The sequence below is a fragment of the Ictalurus furcatus genome, chromosome 1, assembly GCF_023375685.1.
Source record: "Ictalurus furcatus strain D&B chromosome 1, Billie_1.0, whole genome shotgun sequence".
In the NCBI taxonomy this organism is placed as follows: Eukaryota; Metazoa; Chordata; class Actinopteri; order Siluriformes; family Ictaluridae; genus Ictalurus; species Ictalurus furcatus.
In genome coordinates this window covers 13,566,532-13,593,915 of record NC_071255.1, presented here as the reverse complement: position 1 = coordinate 13,593,915, position 27,384 = coordinate 13,566,532, and the positions used below count along the sequence as shown (strand labels likewise).

The 27,384-nt window shown below is 40.5% G+C and overlaps 1 protein-coding gene across 2 annotated transcripts; it reads right to left on the bottom strand.

Moving 5' to 3' along the window:
- Window positions 1-1,778: 1,778 nt before the first annotated feature.
- setd2 (SET domain containing 2, histone lysine methyltransferase) lies at window positions 1,779-27,305 on the bottom strand. Of its 2 annotated transcripts, XM_053627267.1 has the most exons (23): window positions 27,138-27,305; window positions 25,567-25,689; window positions 19,062-19,083; window positions 14,839-18,887; window positions 14,098-14,229; window positions 13,872-14,000; window positions 13,666-13,789; window positions 13,459-13,536; window positions 13,171-13,268; window positions 12,867-13,011; window positions 12,253-12,387; window positions 11,982-12,110; window positions 9,015-10,181; window positions 8,829-8,877; window positions 8,453-8,696; window positions 7,611-8,361; window positions 7,316-7,441; window positions 6,869-7,005; window positions 5,601-5,712; window positions 4,931-5,005; window positions 4,742-4,843; window positions 3,286-3,471; window positions 1,779-2,710 (listed from the first exon to the last, which is right to left on the bottom strand). In XM_053627267.1, the coding sequence occupies exons 2-22, from the start codon at window positions 25,593-25,595 to the stop codon at window positions 3,310-3,312; spliced, it is 7,995 nt and encodes a 2,664-aa protein (XP_053483242.1). In that variant the 5' UTR covers window positions 25,596-25,689; window positions 27,138-27,305; the 3' UTR covers window positions 1,779-2,710; window positions 3,286-3,309. The 2 variants fall into 2 exon arrangements, with proteins under 2 accessions (XP_053483242.1, XP_053483232.1); XM_053627257.1 differs by having other exon boundaries at window positions 1,779-3,471.
- Between the last annotated feature and the right edge of the window lie 79 nt (window positions 27,306-27,384).

Below are 27,384 nucleotides of genomic sequence, written 5' to 3'. Positions count from 1 at the left end.
CTTTGAGATAATGTCTATTGTAAAAAGCACTATACAAATAAAATTGAATAGAACTGAATCATGCTATGGAGCTGCTTTTCTTCAGTTGGGACTGGGGCTCTAGTCAAGATAAAGGGAATCAAGCATAGCTTCAAAACCTGCAGGATTCTGTTAGACAGCTCAAGATGAAGAAAACGTTGACCTTCCAGCACGATAACGACCCAAAGCACAAACACAAATCAACAAAGGAATGGCGTCAGAAGATGATAAAGGTTTTAGAATGGCCCAGTCAGCCCAGACCTAAATCCTATTGAAAACCTGCGGGATGACTTGAGGGTCGTGCACAGGAGATCCCCTCAGATCTGGAAGAGTGGAATAAAATTGCTCAGTCAAGATGTGCTTAACCAAAAAGACTCAGTGCTGTATGACAAGGAAAAGATGCTTTTTTTTTTTAACTAAAATGTGTATGTTTTTCACTTGAATTTTGCTGCTTGGTATAAAGGTGAAAAAAAAATAAAAAGATCCGACACTATTTACCCTGGTTTCAATTTTTACATCACAAAAAACGTTTAACAGTAGTTTTTACATCCACTGTACATCATAACTACCTGACAAACTTTTGTGAATTCTCCATTATTATAATGAGTCTTTATTGGTCATGTATACATTACAACACAATGAAATTCTTTTCTTCGCGAGGCTGGGGTCAGAGCACAGGGTCAGCCATGATACAGCGCCCCTGGAGCAGAGAGGATTAAGGGCCTTGCTCAAGGGCCTAACAGTGGCAGCTTGGCAGTGCTGGGGCTTGAACCCCCAACCTTCCGAACAGTAACCCAGAGCCTTAACCATCAAGCCACCACTGCCCCCTTTATGCTTGTATGCGTTTCTTTTTAGTTGGGAATCGGCGATAAGACAAAACAAGTCAGCACTGGGCAAATCCACCATCCATGTAATAAAACGAGCCCTAAATAATTACAATAGCAATCATGCCTCGTGTTCACTCCCTGAAGCAAGATGATCGCGCTTTTGAAGCTACACTCGTTTCTGCACCGTGTTTGAGCAAAGCAATTCTTCTCTATTCAAAAAGTGCCTTATGGCATTTTCTATCTATCTCTATAAAATCTCTCTCTCTATATGGGAGAGAGTGAGGTATTGTATCAATAATGTTACATTAGTGTTTACCAGATTGTGTACACACAACCTTGTGCGTGCAGAAAACAAACCCGCCATCAAAAGATGGAGCACGAGCGCTATAGGCCCAGCTGGTTCTTAGGAGCTGGTACTTTTATGCAGCATTTGAGCTCCTAGCACCTTTTTCTTCCCTTTCAAATCTGTTAATGATTTCTTAGGCTGCTCTGTTAAGCAGGATGTGAGAAGCGCCTGAGCTCTTTGCATGCCTCCACATTCTCCAGATGGAGCTGCTTAACTGCGGTCTGGAGCAGTGCCGCTGGAATGCCCGGCACTGGAGGAGAAGGAGAAATGAAGAGGAAAGAAAGCTGCTAAGAAAGTCTGCGCTGTATTCATCCCAGTCTCATAGAGTCTCTAATGAAAACAGTGAATCACTTTGATTCTGCCGTTATTGGAGCCAGACATCTGCTGTGTTCCTGCACACTGATGTCGCTCACTCTAGTGCTGCTTTAGGAAGCGAGCAACAGCGCAGGCTTCAAAGTGCTCTGATGGTTTTCGGCATTACGGTACTGCTCTGAACGTTCGTACTAAACACGACAGGCAGGCTATGGCATGACGTATGAAGCGTGTTCAAAGAAACGGTGACGCGAGAGACCACGAGGACGCGTGAATTGTTTTTACAAAACAGTTTATTTTAAAATGTTCTTTACACTCAGTATGACAATGTGCTTGCACAGTACTTACAATGGAGTGGGACTCCATTTTTATACATAAAAAAATGTCTTTCAATAGAGAAAGAAAGAAATAAAAAGGGAAGGGGAAGAAATGACAGCAACAAAAAAAAACACCACACATACACACACACACACACACACACACACACACCCCTTTAAACCCAACACAGAGCTGTGGGAAAGAATCCTGGTTGCTATGGGAGCACTAGAGCTGCTGGCTGGACTGAGGACTGACCTTGTTTGTTAGTTTGGTATTCACATATTTACACAATAAACCACAAGCTCCACAGTCCGTTTACAACGCCTCTGCTTATTTAAAGGATTTCAAAAAACTATTTCTCAATATATTCACATATAAAGCAATATAATACATGTTTTTTTTAATTGTTTTTGGGGAGAGATGGAGGAGGGGGATTAATGCAACTTAAAAGAGGTGGGAACAGTTCATGATGCAGTTATTGTACAAGAACCCTGATGATCTTGAACATAGGAGAGAGAGAGAAAAAAAAGTTACAACACGCCTGGCAGGCTTCACATTTACCTGTCTGAAGCGTAGTAAAAGAGCCATAGTTAATGTAAAACAGCGAGAAACAAGTTGATAAAACAACAAATGCTACATTGCCTCTGCTGTGAGGAGAGTAAAAGTGGCCAAGAGTGGCTTAGAGTGAACGGATACATTAACAAATGTCCTTCACACTTCAATTCACTAAAAGTTATTTAAAAAAAAAAAAAAAAAAAAAAAATTATGCAACTAAACGGAATGTCCCAAGATCCTTAGATGTGCTGCAGGAACTGGGCACTAGAGCTACGCTTGATTCTCCGAGTGAAGATGAGCTCAAACCTTTGATAGCCTGAGACCGCACATGCTCCTGAAAAAAAAAAAAAAGAAAAAAAAAATATTAACAGGAAAAAACTAAATCCAGCTGTCCGTCTCAACCTGACAGGCTCGGCTTCCCCTTCGTCCGGTAGTCTTGATTGGCTGGTAAGGGAATGCCCGTTTCCTTCAACAAGGACTGCGAACAGAAGCCACCGCTGACCGAGACGATTCAAACATGAACTAGGGCAACTGGCAACACACGCAAGCGGATAACGAAGGAAATGGAATGAGCTCCCAGTTTCCATGTTCTCACCAGCCACCTGATGAACGAGCTGCTGCGGGTCCTGTGAGTGAACATGAAGCTGAAACCGTAGTGCAGAAAAGGTCATTGTGGAAAAGGCTAAAAGCATACATGATATCAGGGGATAAGTCTGTGTAGCACCCGATTTGTGCGTTTTTCTGCCCTTTTCTCTGCTTACTGGTTGCAAGATTTCTCGCATGATTATCTTGTCTCCGTGCAGGGGCAGGATTTTCAGAGCAGCAGTAAGGACATGGTCAGAAGTCAGTATAAAAACAGATGGGACTAAGAGGCCCCAGAGATTAGCTGGGGAACTTGCTGCTCGATACCTGTGGCATTGAGAGGACGGAAGCTTACTCCATCTCTGTGTCCTCTTTGGGCCGGTAAACAGCTCCAAACTTCTGCATGTACTTCTTAATGTATTCCTTGGTCTTGTGTTTAACGTTCTCGTTGCACTCCAGGTCCTCAGGGTTTTTGCAGGATTTGAGCTCCTTGTTCATCACTCCATGAGTCAACTGTAAACATACACACAAAGTTCTGCTGATGAAAATAATCCCTCAAAAGCCGTTAAAAATAAACAAACAAAGTTTAAGGACAGTTTCAGAATGGCGACAGTACAGGGTCATAATCTAATGTTCAACAGCTACCAATAGACAATAGTGTAACCTTACACTGTAATCATGTGTACCAGCTGCAGGGTGTGGCCCTCATTTAGACGGTGTGTAAACTGTGTGTACAAACCTTTCAATGCAAAATAGTGGGATTAAATCAAAGTACTTGCTTCGAGTGGTGTGTATATTTACACACAGCTTTGACCATACACGCGTATGGTAAAAGCACCTGGTTATGGAAAATAAAGCATTCCTGATCAAACATATTCCGCTTGTGGCTTTTACATAAACGTTTGTTTAATAACGTCTGGACTGCTCAATTAAATTAAATAAACACTTCACTGATCAAAAGTCTACGCTTCCTAGTACTTCCCTATGCACCAAATGTTATAATGTGTGTACAAAAAAGGTAAGAAAACAATTTAGAACCTTTTCTAAACAACGTTAATACACGAACCCAGATGCGTCTCTAGTTACAAGCAGTGACAGGGTTTATTAAGTAGCAGCTGTGCCAAATCCGCATGAAAAAACAGCATAATGTCACGTTAAGCCCGACCTAAGACGGAAATCAAAAGTACCTTTAGCCATCAGGTGGCATTTCCTAATTATTCTGTAAAGTAGGAAATGGTTATATGATCCAAATGTGTTTTGATAGATAGACATACCAACAATGGCTAAAAGTGTTCGAAAACAATGTACATATACAAATATTAAGAACATTCAAATAATATTTCAAACAATTATATGTTCTGGTACCCTAGCGCACACATACACACAGTATTAAACACAGACACTTATTAAAAATGACAAACAGTGACTTTTCTTATATATATATATATATATATATATATATATATATATATATATATATATATATATATATATATATATATATATATATATATATATATATATATATACACACACACACACACACACACACACACACACACACACACATATATTATATATATATATATATATATATATATATATATATCTCTATCTATCTAATCTGGGAGATTATATATATATATATATATATATATATATATATATATATATATATATATATATATATATATATATATATATATATATATAAAAAATCTCCCAGATAAGCAAAAATAAGTAAACTAATAAACAAGCAAAACAACAACAAACTAGTCCTTACCTTCCTGGCAAGATGTTTGAAGTCTTCAGTGTTGCTAATGCGGCCCAGTTTGCAGTCAGGCTTTCGGTATGGATTAAGGCATTGTACGATAAACTGTGACATCTAGATATACAAGGAAACAAGCAGAAAGGTAGCGAAAGGAAAACAGCACATAGCAGGCACCATTATCAGCATGAGCAAGTAGTATACCTCTTTGCGGAAGACCTCTTTGCTTTTCTTTGCAAGCTCACTGGAGGTGTCTGCCTCAGCGGTCTTGGTGGAGAACTGTAAACATACATCAAGGTGTTATGCAGTATTTCATGATGCGCCGGATGATTTCTTCATGGCAAATACTAGAGACAGATGGGGTCGGTTTGTGTTTAAACAAAGTTTCAAACAGCTAAAAGACAGATTTTCTGGGAAGCAGATCTAAAACAATAAGTAGAGCCAGAAGGAGCAAACAGCTTCAATCTATACTGCACAGCGGTCTGGCCTATGACAGATGTGGCATGACAAGCCCCCAATGGTCTTCAAAAATAATTCCTAAAGATTTATAAATGCTAACAAAGATGTACAGTGCAACGTAAAAACCAGTGCCTTTTATTAAGCTTGGGGCAAAGTAGAGCAGTTAAAACACACATGTCCTTCAGCTTAACAAATAGTGCTGTCTCTCTGGGGACAAGTCCCAGCTGCTGCCCATTACATTGTGCAGCATCTTCAATTTACCAGAGGGCCCAGGCCAACCTCAAACCCTGTAGAGAACTCCAGAACAATTCACAGTCCCTTTTTTGAACCTTCACTACTTAGTCCTTACAATATTTTCCTTACGAGAAACATAATCTATGGTAAGTGGTGAAAGACAACAAGATCTAATTAATACCTTTGAGGGATTTTCATCATATGTTGGTGTCCCCAAGTCCATCTCAGCCTCGTGCTCCACGTTGGCCTCTTCCCCAACTCCATCCCAGCTAGGAGGATCCCACTGGGTTTGCCTAAGACACAGAGTAACGTTCAATATACATTATACCCTGTATAAATACATTAGTCCTATATGCAAAGTCAAAAAGAGCATAATTACTGTATGGAACACTGGCAATCTCTCAGCACCTCACAATGCAATCTGATTTATATTCAGGGTGCTACGATGGGATTATAAAAAATATTTGATATTTCTATAGCCTACATTATGATTGTTACCCCCGCTGCTGCTTTTAAAACACATTTTTTTTCCCCGTTTAGAACAAATGGCACTTGAATTTTTGTAATATTTACATAGGCAAAAAAAAAAAAATCCACTTTACAATGTCTAAGATCTAATGGTCTACTCAAGGCATTGTCTTGCGAGCCAGACGTTTGTCATTAGTTAATAACCCCTGGTAAACACGTGAACGTATCTCATTAATTCACTACTAACTGCTCCAAAGTGCACTCTAATAAACTAAATAACTTCTTGAATAATTAGTATTATGTGATGGTTTATCCCTGTGCATTAGAGATTCTCGCTAGTGCAACATCTCAAGAACTAGTGGCTGAAGGATTGTAGATTTTATAGTGAATTATCATTGTAACCTGCAGATGAACGGATTAGATTTTTGGAAGTCTGAAGTAGTTTTTTCCTTCAATAGCTTTCTTCTTATTTGAAGTACAAGTTAACTGCATTTCAGGCATACATATTAGTAACAAGAAAGACTAGGCTTGGAGGCGAAATGCAACCCCATTCTACTTGTTTCACATGTTTTAAATTACGAAAAAAAAAACCAAAAAACCCCACCAACCTACAAATAACATGTAGCCTATTATTACCTTTAGGGCATGTACTTTGTTTTATTCTAAACAGGAAATTTAGATTCCTTTTAATTCATTTCAAATGCACATATTAGGCACCGGGTATACAAGTTCACTACACAAGGTCTACAATGAGGTTATGTTTACAACTAATGACATGAGCACAACTGAAAACCATTTGGCCTAACTGTACAATCTTGTGTGAAGTGTGGTTAAATATGGTGAAGGTTTAAATGGCTTGTCTAAGAAACCGAAGTATAATCTACCTCCAGCCACAAGGTACACGAGTAAGATACAAGTCTCACTTAAGAGACAGCTATATTGGGCCAATTCGAGTAGTATCTCAGCAGTGGAATATTATACCTGGTGACTATATGATAGTAGTAGATCTTGCCCTCAGGATCCCGTGCTACCTTCCAGCTGGGAGGCAGGACGATGGTTTTAGGTTTGGGAGGTGAAGGAGGAGGCAGGTCCATGATGTTATTGGGTACAATCATTTCCTGCAGATAAGGGAGTTAGAAGTTGAGTTACAATACTTGAACTGAACTTCAAATAACACTTCTTAACAGTGAACTGGGGCTTCTATTCAAAATAATCATCTATTCAAATAATATGCTCACATGTTCCAATGCGATAACACGTTCCTAGTACAGAGCCAGCAAGGAACATTACACTGCCTTTAGAGGACTCTATCTAAACATCACTTTTAAGAAATATAAGTCATGTTCACGCTGCTGTGCGGAAACAATTATATAAGCAGAGGACCAACAGCCCCCTCTTGTGGTGTCCCGATTGACCTTCATTACCTACCTGTTGTACAGTTTGAGATGTGACTATGGTGGTAACTGTGCCACCTTGCTGGACCACCACTCCTTGCTGGTGACCAGCGTAGACCTGCTGCCCGTGTAGGTAGCCAGTGGCTGGCTCGGTGTATGTCTGAATTGACACAAAGAAACATGGCAATTAGCAGTAGAAGTACAAGGACATTTAACTTGGCACTCTGGTACAAAAAAAGGGTCAGTTTTCGCAATTTCTACCTCAATTTTGATTGCTAGGCTTTCCTGGCTTGATAAGGTGTGTGCTAGTTGTGTGTCAAGTTTCCTACCTGAATGACGGGAGTGCTGGTCTGAGGGTAACCTGCAGGAATGCTGTAGATTGCCTGGCATGGCTGGCCTTGGTAATAGATGGCAGTCTGTGGCTGGGCTGTGTTTGAGTACTGCTGGGCAGGTTGCACTGTCACTGCCTGCTGTGTATTGGGATCCCAAAGTGTTGTGTAGCCCTGCTGGCCCTGCACTTGGGTGCCGGCTGTCTGAGTAGGAACCGACAGGACAGTGACGCCAGGGTCCTGAGCTGGCACGGCTGGCTGGACAAACTGTTGTGGCTGGGCAGAAGATGCCAGCTCCAGTGTAGTAGGCACATGTGCCAGACTTGTGGCTGAGCTGGCCTGAGTGGTGCTGGGGGACTGAGCTGCCAGAGTCAGGTCAGAAATGAGTGGCTGAGTAGTCTGATCAAAGGCAATTGTGCCAGCTGGAGTCACACACATAGGCTCCATGGGCGGTGTAGGTAATAGCACCTTGCCTGCATTGGGGTTTGTTGGGTCCACATATGTCTGAATAGGGTAGCCAGGGGGATAGGTCATGAAGCCTGGACTCGAGGGATACACAAGAGGATTGAATGCTAGTCTCTGTAGCTGCTGTTGTTGCTGCTGCTGTTGCTGCTGCTGCTGCTGCTGCTGTTGTTTCTGGGCTTCTCTCTGAGCCACCTCCTGCTCGAAGAGCTTCCGTCGCTCCTCTGTGGAGAGCTTGGTACGAGCCTCCTTGGTTCGAGGTTTCTTACTACTGCTGCCTGAATCATAGCTAAAGGAAAAGCCACACAAACGGTCACATGGTATAATTATGGCACTAGATACCGTTAAGACTGTGCGTCGAGGTGTATTGCGCAACTCACCGGTCTTCGTTTCTGCGGCTACTTCTTTCATAGGGAGACGGGTACGGGGGAGAGGCAGAGCCTCGTCTACGCCGCCTTTCGGTGCTACGTAGCAACGACCTGTCGGAGTCTTTTTCTCGGTCCCAGTCTCGCTCTCGGTCCCAGTCACGCTCTCTTTCCCGCTCTCGGTCCCTATCCCGCTCTCTTTCTCGGCTACTGGAGGAGGTACGGGGTGTCAGCAGTGCCTCCCTGTCCCGACTACGATCTGTTTTTCAAACACACACACACACACATACACCTTACAAAACCTGTGATGTTGTCATTTTAATCCAATTAGAACAAGCTTGAGTACAAAAAGACTATACAAGATGGTCATATAAAAGGACTTCAGACATACCATTTGATTCTTTCTCTACCTGACTCTTCTTTGGGATCCTGTACACCTCCTGATTGATTGACGAAACACAATTACAAATCACAAAAATGTCTTATTCCAATAACATAAAGTACTAAGAATACCACTGAAAGCAATTTATAAGGCAAGTGCTTATTTATTTATTTATTTATTTATATGAAATCTTGCCTTCAGGTCTTTCCAGCTGTCGAGTAAGCGGGTGGCCATTTCACTGATGTCAGCAGCTCCGATCTGAGGCTCTTGGCTTCTCTCACTTTCCACATCAGACACAGCCTCCTCCTCATCCTGGGAAGGTGTACCCACTGCTGTGCCCTCCGTCGCCACTATTCCCAGCGGCAGTACCTCTGCTGTGCCAACAGCGGAAACTGAAGGACTGCTCTCGACAGTAACAGCACTAACTTCAGCTAATGCTTTCTCTGCAGAGCTGGTACCAGAACTAGGTGGAATATTGTCCAAGTTGAGAGGCGAAGGTTCAGGGTTAACTGTTGACTCAGAAGGTGTGGTTTCCATACCATCTGAAGGCATGTTGACATCAACGGGTTCTGTAGGCACGCTGCTGACGGTGGAAGGAGCCATGACGTTTGTGACTGAAGGCTCGGCACCCTCGTTCTCCGAAGACTCAGAACTGGGAGTGCTCTCATCAGGGGGATGCGTAGAGGGGCTGGCGTCTTCTTCAGCTTTGACGCTGGCAGCATCAGGAGGGTGATCTATGGCAGGTGTCTGCACTTGACTTTTAACTTCTGCAGGCTCAGACTCACAGTTCCCCTCCATGAGAGCAGGCAGGTTCTCACCTGTCTTGCTAGTTGGTTTCTCCTCAGTTTCCTGCACTTCTGTTTTTTCTTGCTCAACATCCTCCTCCTTTAGCTCTAGTTTTGTCTGACTACTCTCCACAGAATCTGAAGCTTCCTGTTTCACTAGTGGCTCTGGGGTCACAGCCATTTCCTCGCTGGTCTCTCGTTTTTCTGCTGTGACCTCCTGCGAGGGCTCCTCCTCTACCTCCTCCTCTTCTTCGTCTTCTTCCTCTTTACCATCAGAGACTTTGCTCCCGTCTGAGAGCGCACTATCCAGGCTGTTCTCGCTGATGATCTTCAGTCTGCGGTAGACAGCACGTTTTGGTGTGTCTCCATCCATCTCTGGTGCCAGTTTGGCAGGGGGGCCATCAGGGGTGTTGAGAGGTGTGTGGGCTCGGGAGGTGCTCTCACTGGAGTAACCATCTTGCTCTGTAGGCTGGCCAAGTGGATGGCTCTGGGCCCAGCGCTGGATGTATTGCAGCACACGGCTCTCTTCCAGCATGTTCTTAGTAGAAATGGGCAGCACTGCCAGTGCCTTCATTATCTGTGCAGAGCATGACAATACAATAGAAATTTTTCAGTAGTTTAAAAAAACCAACAAAAAAAACCAACAACAACAAAGACGTACTGTAGACCATGTAAAAGCTTGTGTTGCTCTACAGAATATCGAAATTACAAAATGCAATAAAATGTGTTTTGCTTTATTATTAAAATTATGAGACCAAGTCCATAAGTCCAAATATAAAATCTGCATGCACACACACACCATAAATAGTTCATATCATGGGAAGGCATCAGAACATTGAACACTGAAAGGATTTTTTGCCACTAAGGATTGGTTTCTTGTCGATGCTATTTCCAGGCCCTTCTCCACTTAGATCAGGCACAGGTTTTGCATATGCAGTGTGCAAAACACCAAAATACAGAAAACTACAGGAAAATGCTCTAAACGTGCCTCTTCTGTTGTTCTCTAACATGGCCATGCCACGTGACAATACAGCCAAAGAGGAAAGAGTCATTTAAATTGTAAATGGTCTGCACTTACAAAGCGCTTTTTTAACCTTCACGGTTCTACAAAGTGCTTTACACTGGTTCTTTACACACACACACACACACACACACACACACACACACACACACACACACACACACACACAACAATGGTAGCAGAGTTGCCATGCAAGCATTAGCTTGCCATCAGATGCAACTTGGAGTTCAGTGTCATGCCCAAGGACACTTCGGCATGTAGAGTCATGAAGCAAGGTGGAATCGAACCACCAACCCTACGATTAGTGGACAATCCACACTACCACCTGAGCCACAGCCACCCCATTTTAGGTAGCAGAGTGTGTCTATTTGTATAGTGCTGTATTTCTCTTGTCCAACTACTACCCCTGTCAAAAATGACAGAATAACCCCATTTAGAGGATGTTCACCTGCACATATATCACACAAAACAATTTTTGTTTAATAGCTGACCATTCTGGCTTTGTGAAACATACCTTAAACAAATTAAAGTGCTTTAATTAATGGCATATTTTTTTCCAGACCAAGCAGAGGAAAAAACTATGGAATTCACCTTGTAATTTGCATTTCTAAAACAAATACCAGCCAAGTCTAAAAATGCTAATTAATCTGCAGTTAAGAGAGTGCTTACACACCTTAACCTAGGACTTTTTGAAATCAAACATGGCCCCAACAAGTGAGTCGTCAATTGAAACAATGGAAAGGATTATAAAACTATAAAACCAACTATGTTGGTTGTTCCTAGTCAGCTGTGTCTAAAATATGGTGCATGTATATACAAAATGGGAAGGTTATAAAAGGAAAAAATCCCAAATACAGATAGACCAAGGAAGACGGGATAGAAAACTAAAAGCAACATGCCTTGAAAATAGAAAATGTACAACAAAACAAACGAAAAACAAATGGGCGGAAACAGGAATCAATGTCTGTGGCAGAACTGTAATAAATCGGCTGAATGAGATGGAGTTTACGTATAGAAAAGCCAAAGGAAAACCAGCACTTACACTGGCCAAAAAAAAACCCCTCCATTAATTAAGACAATTTTATTTGTATGAGGTATGTTTCAAGAAGCCAGAATGCTCAGGTATTAAACAAATTTTGTTTTGTGTCATATCTGTGATTTGTTTATTCGCTACTAAGTAAAAAGGCCGAGTGAGCATCCTCGAAGTGTGGCGATTTTTTCGCATTAAAAAAAAAAAACATTACAAAGCACATCGATATAATGTGAAGCCCAAGACCATCAAGAAAATCCTTTTGGAGCTAAGTGGATACAAGTGTGTAGAGTGGGTGTGGGTGTATGTGCTCCATGCACATTTACCTCCATCTGCAGTTTGATGTTATTAGCAGAGTTGCTTTTGGCTTCAGAAAAATCAACCATGAAAATCCACAACAATGACAGACCGTGATGATCCAAAAACTGCTTGAGGCATGAAGAATTTGGAGTATTCTACATATATATATATATATATATATATATATATAAAAAAACAAAGCAGAATGAAATTAATTAAGCAACTACTGTACATCATCATCTTGTAGATACCATAATAACAATATATTACTAGTTAAAGTTTTAATGTGGCACCTACCTGGATGAGTTTCAGACAAGTGAGTCTCTGCTCCATGGTCTCCACACGCACCATCAGTCTGCAGAGTGAGACCACTTGTTTCTCATCACTCAGACCTTCCCCATTCTCTAGCAGAGCCTCTAGCTCCTCATCCACCTGTAATATGGAGATCAACACATACAACATGAGTACTAAGGGCAAACACAATGAAAATGCCATAAAAGCAGCTTTTCTCTGGTTTCATTATCAGTGGCAAGTGAAAAGCACCCATATATCATCTGCTTGGAAGGAGAGCTTTAATTTCACTTCCACTATAGCAGTGGAATTCATATGTCAAACTTCCTCCAGTGCATGTAATTTCAGGAACAGTATTCATGGACCAAAACAGGCACTCGAAGTCTCCGAGCAATTAACATGTTCCAGGTATACATCTGACCCAAATTAGCCCAGTATCGTTCTCTCAATACCCTGGCTTTGACAGATCAGTGTGGCAATCATCCAGACAAAGCTGAACATCTGATTTGATTGTACTACACAAAAAAGAGGTCTAAAGGCTGCCATGATGATGATCCGTCTGGCTCGCCTTTTTACTTCCCTTAAATAGGCAGTGCATTGTCAGGGCCAAACCCACTTACTGTAGTCAGTGCACTAACAGCTTCCTTCTTCCTCGACCGTTCCCTTTGCTTCTTCCCCACTGATGCCCGTACACTGACGCGATTCTCTCCACCCAGGAAGCCCCGGCAACTCGGTGCTCCACAGTAACACTTTTGTGCCTCTTTCCTGTGACATGAAGGTAGAAAATTATTAACAAAAAATGACTTTTTCAATGAAAAAATTAAGCATGTTGGACTTTACAGATAACGCCAACAAACCGAAACCTGAACTGAAAGTATAGTGTTGTACTGCTGATGCAGAAGGAAAATAACGAAGCAAATTTACCCATATCTTTGGAACTGGTAATCAAAAGTGAGCTCTGTCCCAGTCTTCACAACTTTGGTGGTGAAGAAGCCAACTCTGAGCTGACCATTCACTGTCCACTGTGGGAGACAACAACTTAAACAAATTAAAAACAAAAAAAAAATGCCTGAAAAACAAGAACTTGCAGACACCATGGGAATTCACCTTAACACATGTCCAAATGAAAAGACGCTACACAAATACTAAGAAATGAAATAGACTTTTAAACTATTTTAAGCTTGCTGGTCAGCATGCTAGAACAGCACTGACCTTCTGAGTTTCACAGTTGGGCTCACAGCTGTGGTTCATAAACCTCGAGCAGTTGCCTTTCAGTGTGGCATCAATGATCTATAAATGAAACACAGGAGACTCGATACAATGAAAATGAAAGTAACTGAATGATTAAAAAAAAAAAAACAAAAACACAAGTGTTGTTTATGGAACATGCTTGCGTTTGACCAAAGAGCACAAGTTCACCTCATTATTCTTCAAAGCCATGAAGTAGTAGTGGATATTCTTGCTGCGAGCATACTCTTTTACCCGTGACTTGAACTCCTTGTGATCCAGAACCTCACCGCAATACTCCAACACAAATGTGTTCCTGGATTAAATCAACTTAAATTAAACTGTGTCTCAATAAAGTCTTTTATGATATCTTGGTCTCATTTGTACTTGGTACTTACGGCGGCAAGTCTTTGGCAGCCCGCAAACCCCAGCCTTTGCTTTCAGTGAGAATTACTTCAAAATCTGCATGCTGCTTCATCTGAAAGCGCCGGTTTGAGCAATATACTCCATTTAAGCACCGTGACGAGCTTATAAGAAAGACAAATGATACTTCAGTATTTTTATTTATTTATTTTATATTATACAACACATAAGCAAAACTTTAAGCAGTATGAGGTCACATACCATTCGATCATCAGCAGGCGATTCAAACAATCTTCTCCACAAGCCATAACTCCCTGTGCCCGCTCCTCTCTTGAAAGGACAGCACACTCGCACTGCATTCGCTTAATATCCCGATGAGACTTATTCTTCTTGCTGTTTTCAACAGAGATTGGATGCGTTGTTAGTTGCTGACTATTTTTCAAACAGTAGAAAGAATTTCAGAAGACAATCATTGCTTTACATATATACACTACAGAAAGCAGTATTTTAGGAATAATTAAGTAAATAAACATTCCAAGCACACGCTAGTAAAACCGAACATTTGCTGAAATATTCTCCAAAATTGTTTTCCCACTAAAATGCAAACATAAGTATTTATTTAAGATCATTGGTTTCAACTGAACTTGGGTGCAATGAAAAGGCAATGGAAATTCTTTCTCAAAAAAATTATGACCACAGATATCACAATCCGATTTTGGATTTTAGAGAAAGAGGTAACTGTGCATCCCACACAACTAGATTTACATAAAGCCATGTGACTGAACTGTTTGCAAAACACAGCTTGATAAGCTTACAGATGGGTCAGACTCACCTAACTGACTTGTTATTCATATTCTAGATTCTTTCGGTTAAATTTTGATATTTCAGTGAATGTGCATTAGTATGAGCATTAGTATTATTAAGAAAATTAAAGCATGTTATACACTAGAACAGAAGAAGAAAAAAACAACAACAAAGATTTCATCCAAAAGAGATACTGACCGTTCTGTCAGGTAGACATTTTCCTCAATGAGATCAAAATAAGGAGGCATCTTTTTATGCTTTGCTTTTTCCTTCCAGACAGCAGGATCCAAAAATTCTTTCAGACTAAGCAATGGCCGTTGTTCTTCTTGCTGTGAGGATACCTTGGTCTCTTTCGCGTCCTTGCACCGCTCACGCTCCTCTAGGCATTCTCGCTTAAAAGCAAGACCTGCCTCTGCCTCATTGTCCGATTCAGACTCCAGTTCTGGACGTCTTTTCTTGGGTGGGCCTCTGCCTCTATGAGGCTTTTGGCTGCCTTCCCTTGGAGGCTCTGAGATTATCTGACTCTCAACAGTGGCTGTTACAAAGCTGCAATTGCTGCTTATCTCATTGGCTTGGACAAATGCAGAGGAGACTGGAGGTTTTCTAGATGGTATAACTCCACCACCAAGTCCAAATGCTTTCCCCACATAATCTTCCTCATGGTCATTAGTTAAAGAGTCAGGGTGAATCTGGCACATTGACTCATGACAAGGAGAAGGCACAAGTGTATTGACTGTCATGCTTTTCTCAGAGACATTTGCCTGTGTCCAGTAACCACTATCTTGCCTGATAAATGCACTTACTATCTGGGATGGCCGTTGTGTGCTGTGACTGCTGTCTGGCTGCTGAAATGTGCTGCTGGGCTGCTCTGTTTGGATGAAGTCACAAGACAGGTTCAAACCATTCTGGGGCCTGAGATTATCTGTGCAACTAAAGTCTCCAAATTGTTCCCTTCCCCCCTTTCTATCATGCCAGCTGTCTGGATTGTCATGATACTGGTGACAACCTGATTCAGCCGCTCTCCGAGTACAGGTAGGTACTTGGTCAGTTGAGACACAAGTCTTTGGTCTTTCTTTGACAGTGCAGTTCCTGTCTGTGTGAGCTAGGGTTGTGGTTGCCTCAGATTGGCTAGTGCTGTCAACCAAGTCGCTCTGGGACTGGTAGGACATTTGCACAGAAGGCATACATTTATTCTCAGCAACTGACAAGATGTCGTGTTTGCTTTCTTCAGCTGAACATTCCACAGGTTTGATTGGAGTGTTGAGAATACTAGGAATTTCACTGTTAATGCTTATGCTCGACTCATCTGCCCGATAAGTTAGCTGATGCTGCCCAGATAGAGCTGATGGGCTAGCTGGTGGTGTTGGCTGGTCAGTTGTCTCAAGGGTAATAGTAGAATTCTTTGGCACAACTACCACAGAGTGTAGCCGCTTCAAAGACATCTGTCCATCATCTGAATCGGAGTCCGAGTCGTCAGTTTCACTTTCCTCACTGTGGCTTTTACCATCACAATTGAATGGCACAGACTCTTGAGTCAAAGGCTTATACGAGTCATCGCTGTTCAATTCGTCAGAATTATCATATTTCTGATCAACATGAATAACAACTTCTGGACTGCAATTAGGTTTCAGATTAACCTGATTTGCTAGAGACCTGTCAGCTAAATGATCACTACCTTCATCATTGGTTTGCTGTGTATCAGCAGCAAATGGCTGATCAGGATCTTGCTTGATTTCTTTCTCAGAATCGGTTGTTGTTGCCTCATCTGTCTGCTCGTCCAGCTCCGACTTTAGTGAATCAATCATAGATCTTGAGCATTTTTCTTCATGGCCACCATCACTGTTAAATTCTATCTTCTTAACTGAAATGACCTTTTTCACAGAGGAAGTCTCATTGCTTACAGTCTTTTGGGGGGTCTGATTTTCCGAAGTGTCTTGACCAACAATATCCCACCGTGACTTTTTAACATGGGCACCCTTATTTTTTAGAACCACAGCAGTAGTCTGTTCAAGCTTGATGTCTGACTGCTCCGTACCTTTTTGAGAGGTTTCGACATTCATCGGCAGCCGACTGACTTCAGTACTGAGAAGCAACTGGGAAACAAATTTAGTGTTCGATTTCAAGCATTCTCCAGGTGGTAATTCTTTCACAGAAAGAGTGCCTGCCAATGAACCCAATGAATCCTGACTGGGGGTGTAGCCTGGATAAGGTGGCTCATTCAAGCTAGACAAATCATTAGTTTTGAAAAAGGCATCAACATTTGCCACATTAGTCTGTGCCTCTTTCAAGATCTGTACTTTATTTTGAATTAGAATGTCTGTCTGCTTTCCAAGTTGATCGTCGTCTAAAGAAGCCTCCTTGAGAGTAACCTGACGTTTACTAATATTTACTTCACCGACAGCTGGCCACTTTTCCGTAACATCAGGAACTTTGTTCACATCTTGAAATTCAACATGACTTTTAAAACTGTCCTTTACGATATCTTGCTGCTTTTGTTGGAAAGAATTATTTGTTAATTTAGACTGCCTGCTTTCTTCAAGTTGGGAATGAACATCCACCTTGTTGAATTCTCCCTGAGACTTGATTTTGTCAGAACCCAAGTGTGGAAGTTTAGCATTGATATTTAGTTTTGCTACTAGTTGTCCATCCATTTCAATACTACTTGACTTTGCCTCTGAATTATTTGTTTTTTTAACAGATGACCTAGTAAACCGATCTGAACCTTGAAATCGGGTTTTTGTTTTCTGCTCATCATCAGAGTCAGAACTCCCACTGGTTTTCTTTTTCTCAGGTCTTGACACATTATTCGAACTGGATATTTTACCATCTACCTCCGATTTTGAATGGGAACTGGGCTTTTTATGACGAGCGTCAGTCTCGGGAGAACTCCTTTTACTAGGTTCAGAGCCACTAGTTCTACCAGATTTCTCTGTTCTTGAGTATTGTGTTCTTTTGTCCGATTCTGACGAGTGAGGAGAAGATTTTGAGTCTCTGTAGGATTTTGAATGAGAGGATGTCTTGGAATCTCTTTGCGAGCTAGAGTATGTTGAGGATCGGCTTGAATCACTGCCTCGAGTCCTGGGCTTCCTGAGGTCATCTTCAGAGTCAGAGCTGTCTCGAGATCTGCCATCACCTCGGGAGCGGGACCTCCTTCGTTCACGAGAACTTCTGTGGGATCTCCTTTCGGAATCATGGTAATGTGACCTATCTGACCTTGACAGTCTTTCATTTCTTGATCTCTCAGATCTGGAGTAGGAAGAACTCGTTCGAGAACTTCGGGATCTAGATCGTGACCGACTCTTGGTCCTCCTTCGGTCAGAACGAGAAGATCGTGACGATGTGTGTCTAGTGTCTCTCTCTGACTTACATCGACTAGACCCTTTTTCATCCTTCTCCTCTCGCTTATCTGATCTAGATTTGTCTGAGACTTCGTTTTTGGAGCTCGAGGACTTTTTAACAACAGCACTCTGACCATCACTCTTCGCCACATTCTTGGAATCACTAGACTTTTGGCTAGAAGACGTCCGAACAGACTCGCCATCAAAGTCAGAACCTGGCAGAGAACTGTCTGACTGACGAACATGTTTGCTGTGTTCAGGCTCAGAAACACTATCCTTACACTCTTTCCCAATATGGGAGGAATCAGTTGGTCCCTTAAGGCAAGTGTCTAATTTCTCCTGAGCACTTTCCTCTCTGTTAACTTCTTCAGAACAGTCAGTCACAGAGCTGTGTTGGAACGGAGCCACAGAGGGTTCACCTTCAATCCTTGCTGAAGATCTAATTAAAACTTCGGTCTCTGAAGTGGTATCATTTAAAACAGCACTGACAGTGGGATGTTCTTCAACAATAGATACACTCAAAATCTGTTTCTTAAAATGCACCTTGTCATGTTTCGATTTGGAGGTGAGGGGTACTGGAGACTGTGTTGCCTGGGACTCGGCCACAACTGTGGTCACAACAGAGGAATCAATTTGCTCATTCTTGCTTTCATCACTCTGTTCCGTTAGGTCTGCGGAGGGCACTAGAGGAGAAATTTCACTTGCAGCTTTCTCTGGACTTGGTGGGACAAGGAACACTTTCTGCCGTGGCTTCTTACTCTGGGTGAAGCTGAAAGAGACCTTTTGTCGACCCTGTTCCTCAAGGTTCACTTTAGTCTTTGTTCCTTTAGGCAAGAGATGGTTTGTTAAAACAACTCTAGGAGCAAGACCTTTAAAAATGACTTGCTTTGAGGTGTTTTCAACCTTGATCTGAGAATGAACAAAAAAAACCCAAAATATATTCTGCAATGAGAACATTTTGACATCATATTTAACCAAATGTAAAGAGACTGTTTACAATGGAATTAACAGTAAACCACAGAAATCTGATTTTTTTTAAATTTATTATTAAATAAATGAAAGGAAGGAAGGAAACTTGCATACCGAACCATCGAGCGTCTTTTCCCTGAAGATAATCAGCAGCAGCAAGCAAAGGAAAAAGGAAAAGATTAATTGATACTTCGGAATGATGTAAATAAGAACTAAAACTGGTTTGAAATTATATAAAAATGGTACACTTTCCACTGGTAGAACAATGACCAGTGTTTCCCACACATGTGATACTGGCCCTGGTATATTGACGACTACTTCAGTATAATTTGTTAAATAAAAACCTTATTTATTAATCCATTCACAGGAGTGAACGTGCATAATTTTTAATATGGCAGTGACATGACTACAGGTAGTAAGAGAGAGAGAGAGAGAGAGAGAGAGAGAGAGAGAGACTGGACGTTAGCTACCAAGTTCCTATTGTAAAGAAGCCAAGAAACTGCTGCATTCGTAGTCAGCTCTCATTTTCTGCACACTTTGCAACAGTAGAAGAGCACAAAGTGACATCCAACCACTACCAAAATGACAGAGAGGATAGTCTTCGGGAATAAGGTTGCTTATAATACAGCAAAATGGACTATTCTACTGAACCGATGTGTTAAACTTAAAAGTTGCCGACTATTTTCCCCTGCTAGTTCACTTTTATTGAGAAGATAACATGTCCTGTTCCACCATGCAAATCACTTGGAATAGTGTGGTTTATTGCAGTTTATTACCTGGAAGACTCTAAGTCACCTTTTGTAACAGTTGTACGCTACTAAGCTGCCATGCACAATTCCCTTTCCTCTTCACAAGAGCTTAAAACATTTAAATAAAACAACAAAAATATCAGTAACTTTACAGATCCATCAGTAGTTTTAATCTTTGCAATAGATTTAAATAGAAACTTACACTAACACATTTATAGAATTTCATCTACACTGTATCGTGGTTGGGAAGCCTGTATGATTTCAGCTTGCACCCACAGTCTGGAAATTCAGTTATTTTCTTTTTTGCTTGTTTTCATTAGTTGACATTAATGCATTTATCTACATAACTAGCTTATCATACATTAGAGTTAAATTATTTTAGCCTGTAGGTTGCAAGGCAGCCAAAACAGACACACTGGTTCTATAAATTTATTCATTTTCATATCCCTGCATGAAATGACATATATATATATATATATATAAAATTAAGCATACTAAAACCACCCCCACCAACCCCCTTTCAGATCTGTGGGAAACACTGACGATTTCTGTTCTCTTTTACAATGCTCTGGTATTAATGCACACAAATGTAACTTTCAACCTGAAAACAAGAATATCGCTTCTCATTAGGAACTAAATAAGGATCTGAAGCAAAAACTAGGTTACATGATCCTCAGAGAATTATTTCTTTCCTGTGACCTTCATAATACACTTCACAATGTCAGTTGCAAAAAGAGAGACCATATTCAGTGTTTCTTTTATAAATAATCACTTAACAGTATAATATATGAGCCTCTAATGTTTAATAGACGTTTAATAGTTCGTCACTGTAGTGGACCGCAAGCTCCCGAAAACATTTTGTGAGGTCAGTTGTGCAGTCATTCGATCCGACCGGTGCAGATTAGGCTTGTGCGATTTTGATTTTCTTTGCTACTACTGATTTTTAAAAATCAGTTGTTTTTTTCATGTTGCAATAAACGATTTAATCGTCCAAAACCGTTAACTTAAAATAAAATAAGAAAATAAGCATTTCCACCATTTAAGAAGCATACAGAAGAGCAGAATAATATTACCAGCTGTGCAGAGCTAAGTAGACTGGGTGATTCTGCAATAATGTATAATTCAAGTGTTAAAAAAACATTATAGCACATTTCAATATAACTGTTTTATAATCAGGCTGTCTAATGTCCACATGGCTGACATTTCCATTGTTGTTGCTGCTCATAATGTCGAGCAGGAGCACACCAGTGCAAAATAAACAACTATTGGCTCAAAAAACTATTTCTCCCTATGAGCCAAATACGAAAAGTGCTGTTTTGACCACACTATACACAGTAAACTGATGTTAATTACATAGAAAGCGTGGACACCACGTGAGCTGAGAGCTTGTGAGGTTGGGGTAAGTGTGCTTTCAGTAAGTGCCTGTTAATGTTGGAGTGCTCAAAACACCTACATAAATCATTCAAGATTTACATGTCTATTGGCTCATCTCCCATTGTATTTGGAAGAAAAAGAATGCTCTTTTGAAGTATTTTTGAGTGAGAACTAGCATATTCTAGCATAGATGTTTTTGTGGAGCTCCTATACAAAATGCCCAACAGTTGGCAGGTCTGGTAATAAAACATAATCTGTAATGTCACTGGATATCAGTGCAATGTAATATTTTATGGGTATGATACTGGTGTATCACACAAGTCTAGTGCACATTAATTTTGGTCGGAAATGACAAATCAATACACATACAAGTAGTATCAAGGAATACATATGACTGTGCTTACATACAATTTGTGAGCACAGTCATATGTATTCCTTGATACTACTTGTATGTGTATTGATTTGTCATTTCCGACCAAAATTAATCTGCACGAGACATTTGAATTCTTTGTCATGCTCCTCAAACCATTCCTGAACAATTTTTGCCGTGTGGCAGGGCACATTATCCTGCTGAAAGAGGCCACTGCCATTAGCGAATACCATTGCCATGTACGTGGTCTGCAACAATGTTTAGGTAGGTGCTACGTGTCAAAGTAACTTCCACATGAATGCCAGGACCTGAGGTTTCCCAGCAGAACATTGCCCAGAGCATCACACTGCCTCTGCTGGTTTGCATTCTTCCCACAGTGCGTCCTGGTGCCATCGCTTCCCCGGTTTGTGACGCACACGCACCCAGTCAACCACATGATGTAAAAGAAACTGTAATTCATCAGACCAGGTCACCTTCTCAGTTCTATTGCTCATGCGCCCATCGTAGGTGGTTTCGGCAGTGGACAGGGGACAGCATGGGAACTCAGATTGGACTGCAGCTTTTCTGTGGGAACGGACCAGACGGGCTAACCTATAAGACTTGCCGTTTTGGAGATGCCCTGACCCAGTCGTCTAGCCACCACAATCTGGCCATTGTCAAAGTCCCTCAGATCCTTATGTAAATTTTTCCTGCTTCCAACACATCAACTTCCTGTTGATGTGAACGGACTGTTCACTTGCTGCCTAATATATCCCATCCCTTGACAGGTGCCATTGTATCAATGTTATTCACTTCACCTGTTAATGGTTTTAATGTCTTGGCTAGATGTGTGTGTGTACGTACACACACACATTATTTATATATATATATATATATATATATATATATATATATATATATATATATATATAAAAATAAATGTGTGTGTATATATATATATATATATATAATATTATATTATATTATATATACATATAATATAATATAATATTATATATATATATATATAATATTATATTATATTATATATACATATAATATAATATTATATATATATATATATATTATATTATATTATATATACATATAATATATATATATATATATATATATATATATATACACACACACACACACACACACACACATATATATATAGTCATGTGAAAAAATAAGTACACCCCATGGAATTATTGTTTTTTTTTTTCGACATATTTGGACGAGCAAACATTTGATCCTCTTTGAAACAGTGCTTGAACAAAACCACAAGGAAAATTAGCTTGTTCAATCATTTAGTCAACAGAAATATCAATAGATGTAATATTCTTGAATGAAGTACACCCTTGGCCTCAGACGTTAGTATTGCCCCTTTAGCAGAAACACAGTGGGGGAAATAAGTATTGAACATGTCAACACTTTTTTCAGTGAATATATTTCCAATGAGGCTATTCACATGAAATTTTCGCCAGACATCAGTATTAACTCAAGAAATCTGGAAATATAAAGAATTCACAACATTAAAGTCCTTAAATAAATTTGTGTGTAATAAAGTGGAATGACAGAAAAAAGTATTAAGAAAAAGCAGTTCTCCAAGGCAAGGTAAGGAACCAGCTGAAATCCGTAAGTAATTATACCCCTGTCTGTGCAAATTAATATCAGTTGGGTTAGTAAATTGATGGTCTACAAAAAGGCTTTTCGTTACCAAGCTCACACAAACCTGACGAATCCAATTGAACAAGATTTAAAGACAATATGTTTAGAAGAATGGGCCAAAATCACATCTGAATACTGCGGCCCATTAATTTCTTCATACAGGAAGCATCTTGAACCTGTCATTACAAACAAAGGCTTCTCCACTAAGTATTAAATAAATTTCAGTTAGCGTGTTCAATACATTTTTCCTGTGTTATTCCGCTTTATTACACATACATTTATTTATGAACTTTAATGTTGTGAATTCTTCATATTTCCGGATTTCTTGAGTTAATACTGATGTCTGGTGAAAATGTCATGTGAATAGTCTCACAGGAAACATATTTACTGAAAAAAATGTTGACGCGTCCAATACTCATTTCTCCCACTGTAACTTCTTGTAGACATTTTGCATAATTGTCCACCAGGCTTGCTGGAATTTTTGACCACACTTCCACGCAATATTCTTTCAGTTGCAAGATGCTTGAGGGTTTTCTTGCATGTACTGACCGTTTCAAATCCCCCCACAACATTTAAATGGGATTCAAATCCAGGCTTTGTCTAGGCCATTCCATGGATTTGCGACTGTGCTTAGGCTCATTATCCTGTTGAAAGGTACACTTTCAGTTCAACTCCAACTTTTGGACAGATGACCTCACATTATCTTCAAGCACTCTTTACTACGATGTAGAATGCAAAGTTAAATCAATGAATGCAAGCTGTCCAGTACCTGAGGAAGTGAAGCAACCCCAAACCATAACATTTCCACTACCGTGCTTCACAGTTGGTATGAGGTGCTTCTCCTGAAAAGCTGTCTTTGGTCTGCACAAAACATGTCTGCTGTTACTGTGGCCAAACAACTCTATCTTAGATTTGTCTGTCCAGAGCACATTATGCCAAAAGGCCCAGTGTTTGCCTATATGCTCATTGGCAAACTTTTCCTGGAACATCTCCCATGCAGGTTACATTTGTGCAATCTCTTTTTGATTGTAGGAGCATGCACTTTGACACAAACAGTTGCAAGACGTACTAGCAGATCCTGTGATGAAATTTGGGGTTCTTGGAGACGACTTCTTGCATCAGATGGTCTGCTCTTGGGCTGAATTTGCTGTGAATTTGCATTTGAAACCTGCACCATTTGTAGATGATTTTCTTACAGCGGAATGATGTATTTCAAATAATTTGGAGAGCTTTTTAAATCCCTTGCCAGATTCATAACCATCCACAACCTTTTTTCTGAAGGCCTTACAGAACTCTTTACATCTTTGACTGATGACACCACACTTAAATAGCAAAGGGAACACCAGACACTAGATATTAGATGAGTATAAATAAGACAAGTTCTACCTACACTTGCTAAACAGGTTCTCATCACTGGCACACAATCTTCAACAACTAATTCTATTTTTATGGATATGAAGGAGTGATAAATGTAGGGGTGTACTTACTTTTTCCATGTTACTGATCTGTTTTTTGTTCATTTAAATTGGGAAAATTATTTCAAAATGACAATTTTGTGTGTCATTTGTTAGTGTATCAACTTGATAAATATGCACTTTTTCCAAAGAGGCTCAAATGTTTGCTTGTCCGAATATGTAAAGAAAAAAAGAAAAAGAAAAAAAAAGTAACAGTTTCCATGGGGTGTACTTATTTTTTCACATGACATATACATATAATACAGATTATGTATTTATAGAATAATAATAATAATATATTTTTATTTATGATTCAATAACATTGATGCAATGTCACCTGTCATTGGGTGGGATATTAGACAGCAAATAAACAGTCAGTAAAACCAACGCAAAAGTGAATTGCAGCAGTGTGAGGATCGGTTACCAAAAGAGGTGTGACGTTATAAACACATACACAGCTCATCTTCAAAACAATGACTCAACAATGAATTATTTGAAAAAGACCACAAAACCAGTCTGTCTTTGAAGGTGTGCACAGAAAAAAAAACAACAACAAAGGCAATATGAGGGGAAAAAAAAAAAAGCACGTCAGTGTAACATCGCCACAAATAAAAATAATTTTAAAATTTGAGATTATTTCGCTTCTGAAAACAGGCGACAACTTATTATATATATACAAAATATGTATTGTATTATTTATACTTAACTGTCTGGTAATCTAAAAATCACTAATGAAAGACTAATGCATATTTGGACCTGGATTAAAATTTCACTCCAGCCTAGCTAAACACTTCAAGTCACTAACTTCCGAAAAACCAGTGATCGTGATAACCTGATCATCACTGTCCGGTTAACATGAGTTGAAATGAATGGAAACACGTAATAGGAGTATCTCTGCACTAAAGACGTGATTATTACAATCAGCCAGCAAAATGAAAAACCCTAAATTACTTCCAGTAAGACCCAGCATGGACCGCGAACCTTGAGCACAGTTGCTTAGTGACACGTGTGGAGCTTACCTGAGTTCAGGATTCAGCAGTGCATCCATTTTGAGGCAGGCCGAGCGAGGAGCACCTTGATGGAAGCTCCCTCACTGGGATAAAGCAGCTCAGAGAAGCACGCTCTCTGGTGTAATGCAAAACCTGAAGATGAGCGACAACACAGATAAGACTCTTCCTTTCGTACGGGTTTTCATTCCTACTCTCTCGTACTTATTCCTAACCTTGTCTTACTTTAACACGGGGAGCTTCTTAAGACTAGGATGCTGATTTGTCTGCACTACACCTCAGTGTTGAGGAAATCTTACTTCTGCACAGGAACGTTACCTCTTAAACGTAGTGTTGTTGGGGTAATTAGACTAGGGATAGCAAGAGCTAACTTGTCTGTGTTGTGTGTCGTTTTTACCCAGGTCATGAGAAGAACCACCACTCGAATGAGGTGAAAGAGCTGTTTGTGTTAATGGGAAGATGTGAAGCCGCCTGACGCCAGAGGAAACTCTCTCACCAAATCAATGTGTAAATAACATTCTGTAAGACTCTAAATAAAGGGTAAACAGGTCTCAGGAGGACTGCACAGAGTCTTACCTATCCACCTGAGCACTACATAATCGAACACACATTTGGAAAGAAGTGCAATCATCAGTATTTTACCTGTCCTTGGTCACAGAGGCTACCTTTTGTTTCAGAGAGCAAAAATGCCTTGCATGTGCAGAAAACCATTACAGACCTTCAACATCATGCACACTCGATCGATGCAGCAAAACAAAACACACAAAAACCCTTGGCTTGCAGTGAATAGATGGCTCGTGCTTATGCATGTTACATATGCACGATTTTTGTTTGTTTGTTTGTTTTTAAATCTCTGGTAAATTTAGATATAAACATAATCCCAAATGGGCAAATCATTTAGATGTAGCTCATGCTAACATGCTATGCATTCTGCTCGGTTGTTGAGAGCAGGACGTAGAAAAAAACTGCTTGACTGAAACAAGGCAGTCCACACGAATAACCCCAATAAACGTGAGCACAGGAAGGAGACGTGGGGGGTTGTGAAATTTACCCCGCGGACCTGAGGCCTAACGGCTAGGCCTGTCTGTCTATCCATCCGTGTTAGCGAGCGAGACATAGCTCGATGTGTCTGATCTATTTTGACGCTTTGACTGGCCGCCATAGTTGTGTTGCTCGGTGTGACTGAGGTGATCCGAAAGAGGTTTAGCCCGACATAATTAGTTAGTTTAGTTCAGCAAATACGATTATACATGAGGTTAACCAATGCTAAAAAGCAAAGTCGGCTAGTTCACTACTGGTAGCTAGCTGTATGTGTTCCTGACATGTTACTAGTGAGAAATTGAGTCAATTTTAAATGTAGAAAAGTGGCGTATCCTTGTCAAAACATAACCCCAGGGTTTAGTGTGATTTCCGGGCTGAGGAACATGTTAAGCGTGGTAAACCAGCCGGATAACGAGAACCAGTTAGCTCGCTGGCTCACTAGCCTTGTAGCTAGCACAACATTTTGTAGTAGATGTTTGTGTTCAGTGGATAAGTTGACTAAATTGTTCAAAGGGAGTGTAAACACCGAGGAAAATACTCACTTCGGATTCTGGTCTAGTTCAGATAAATCCCCCATCGTCGACACCAAGAGTGGCAATCTCCTTCGGTTGTTTGTTAACATCCACCATCAAACGTCAAACCCACACGGGATAGCCAGTTTAGCCTTCACAGAGCGCTCGGCAGCTAGCTGGCTAACTGTCCTCAGAAACGAGTCGTCCCACGTATTTGGTAGACGCGTTTAGGGTCAAGTTAGTTTTGAATTAATTGTAGGTGCAAGTTAATCCGACG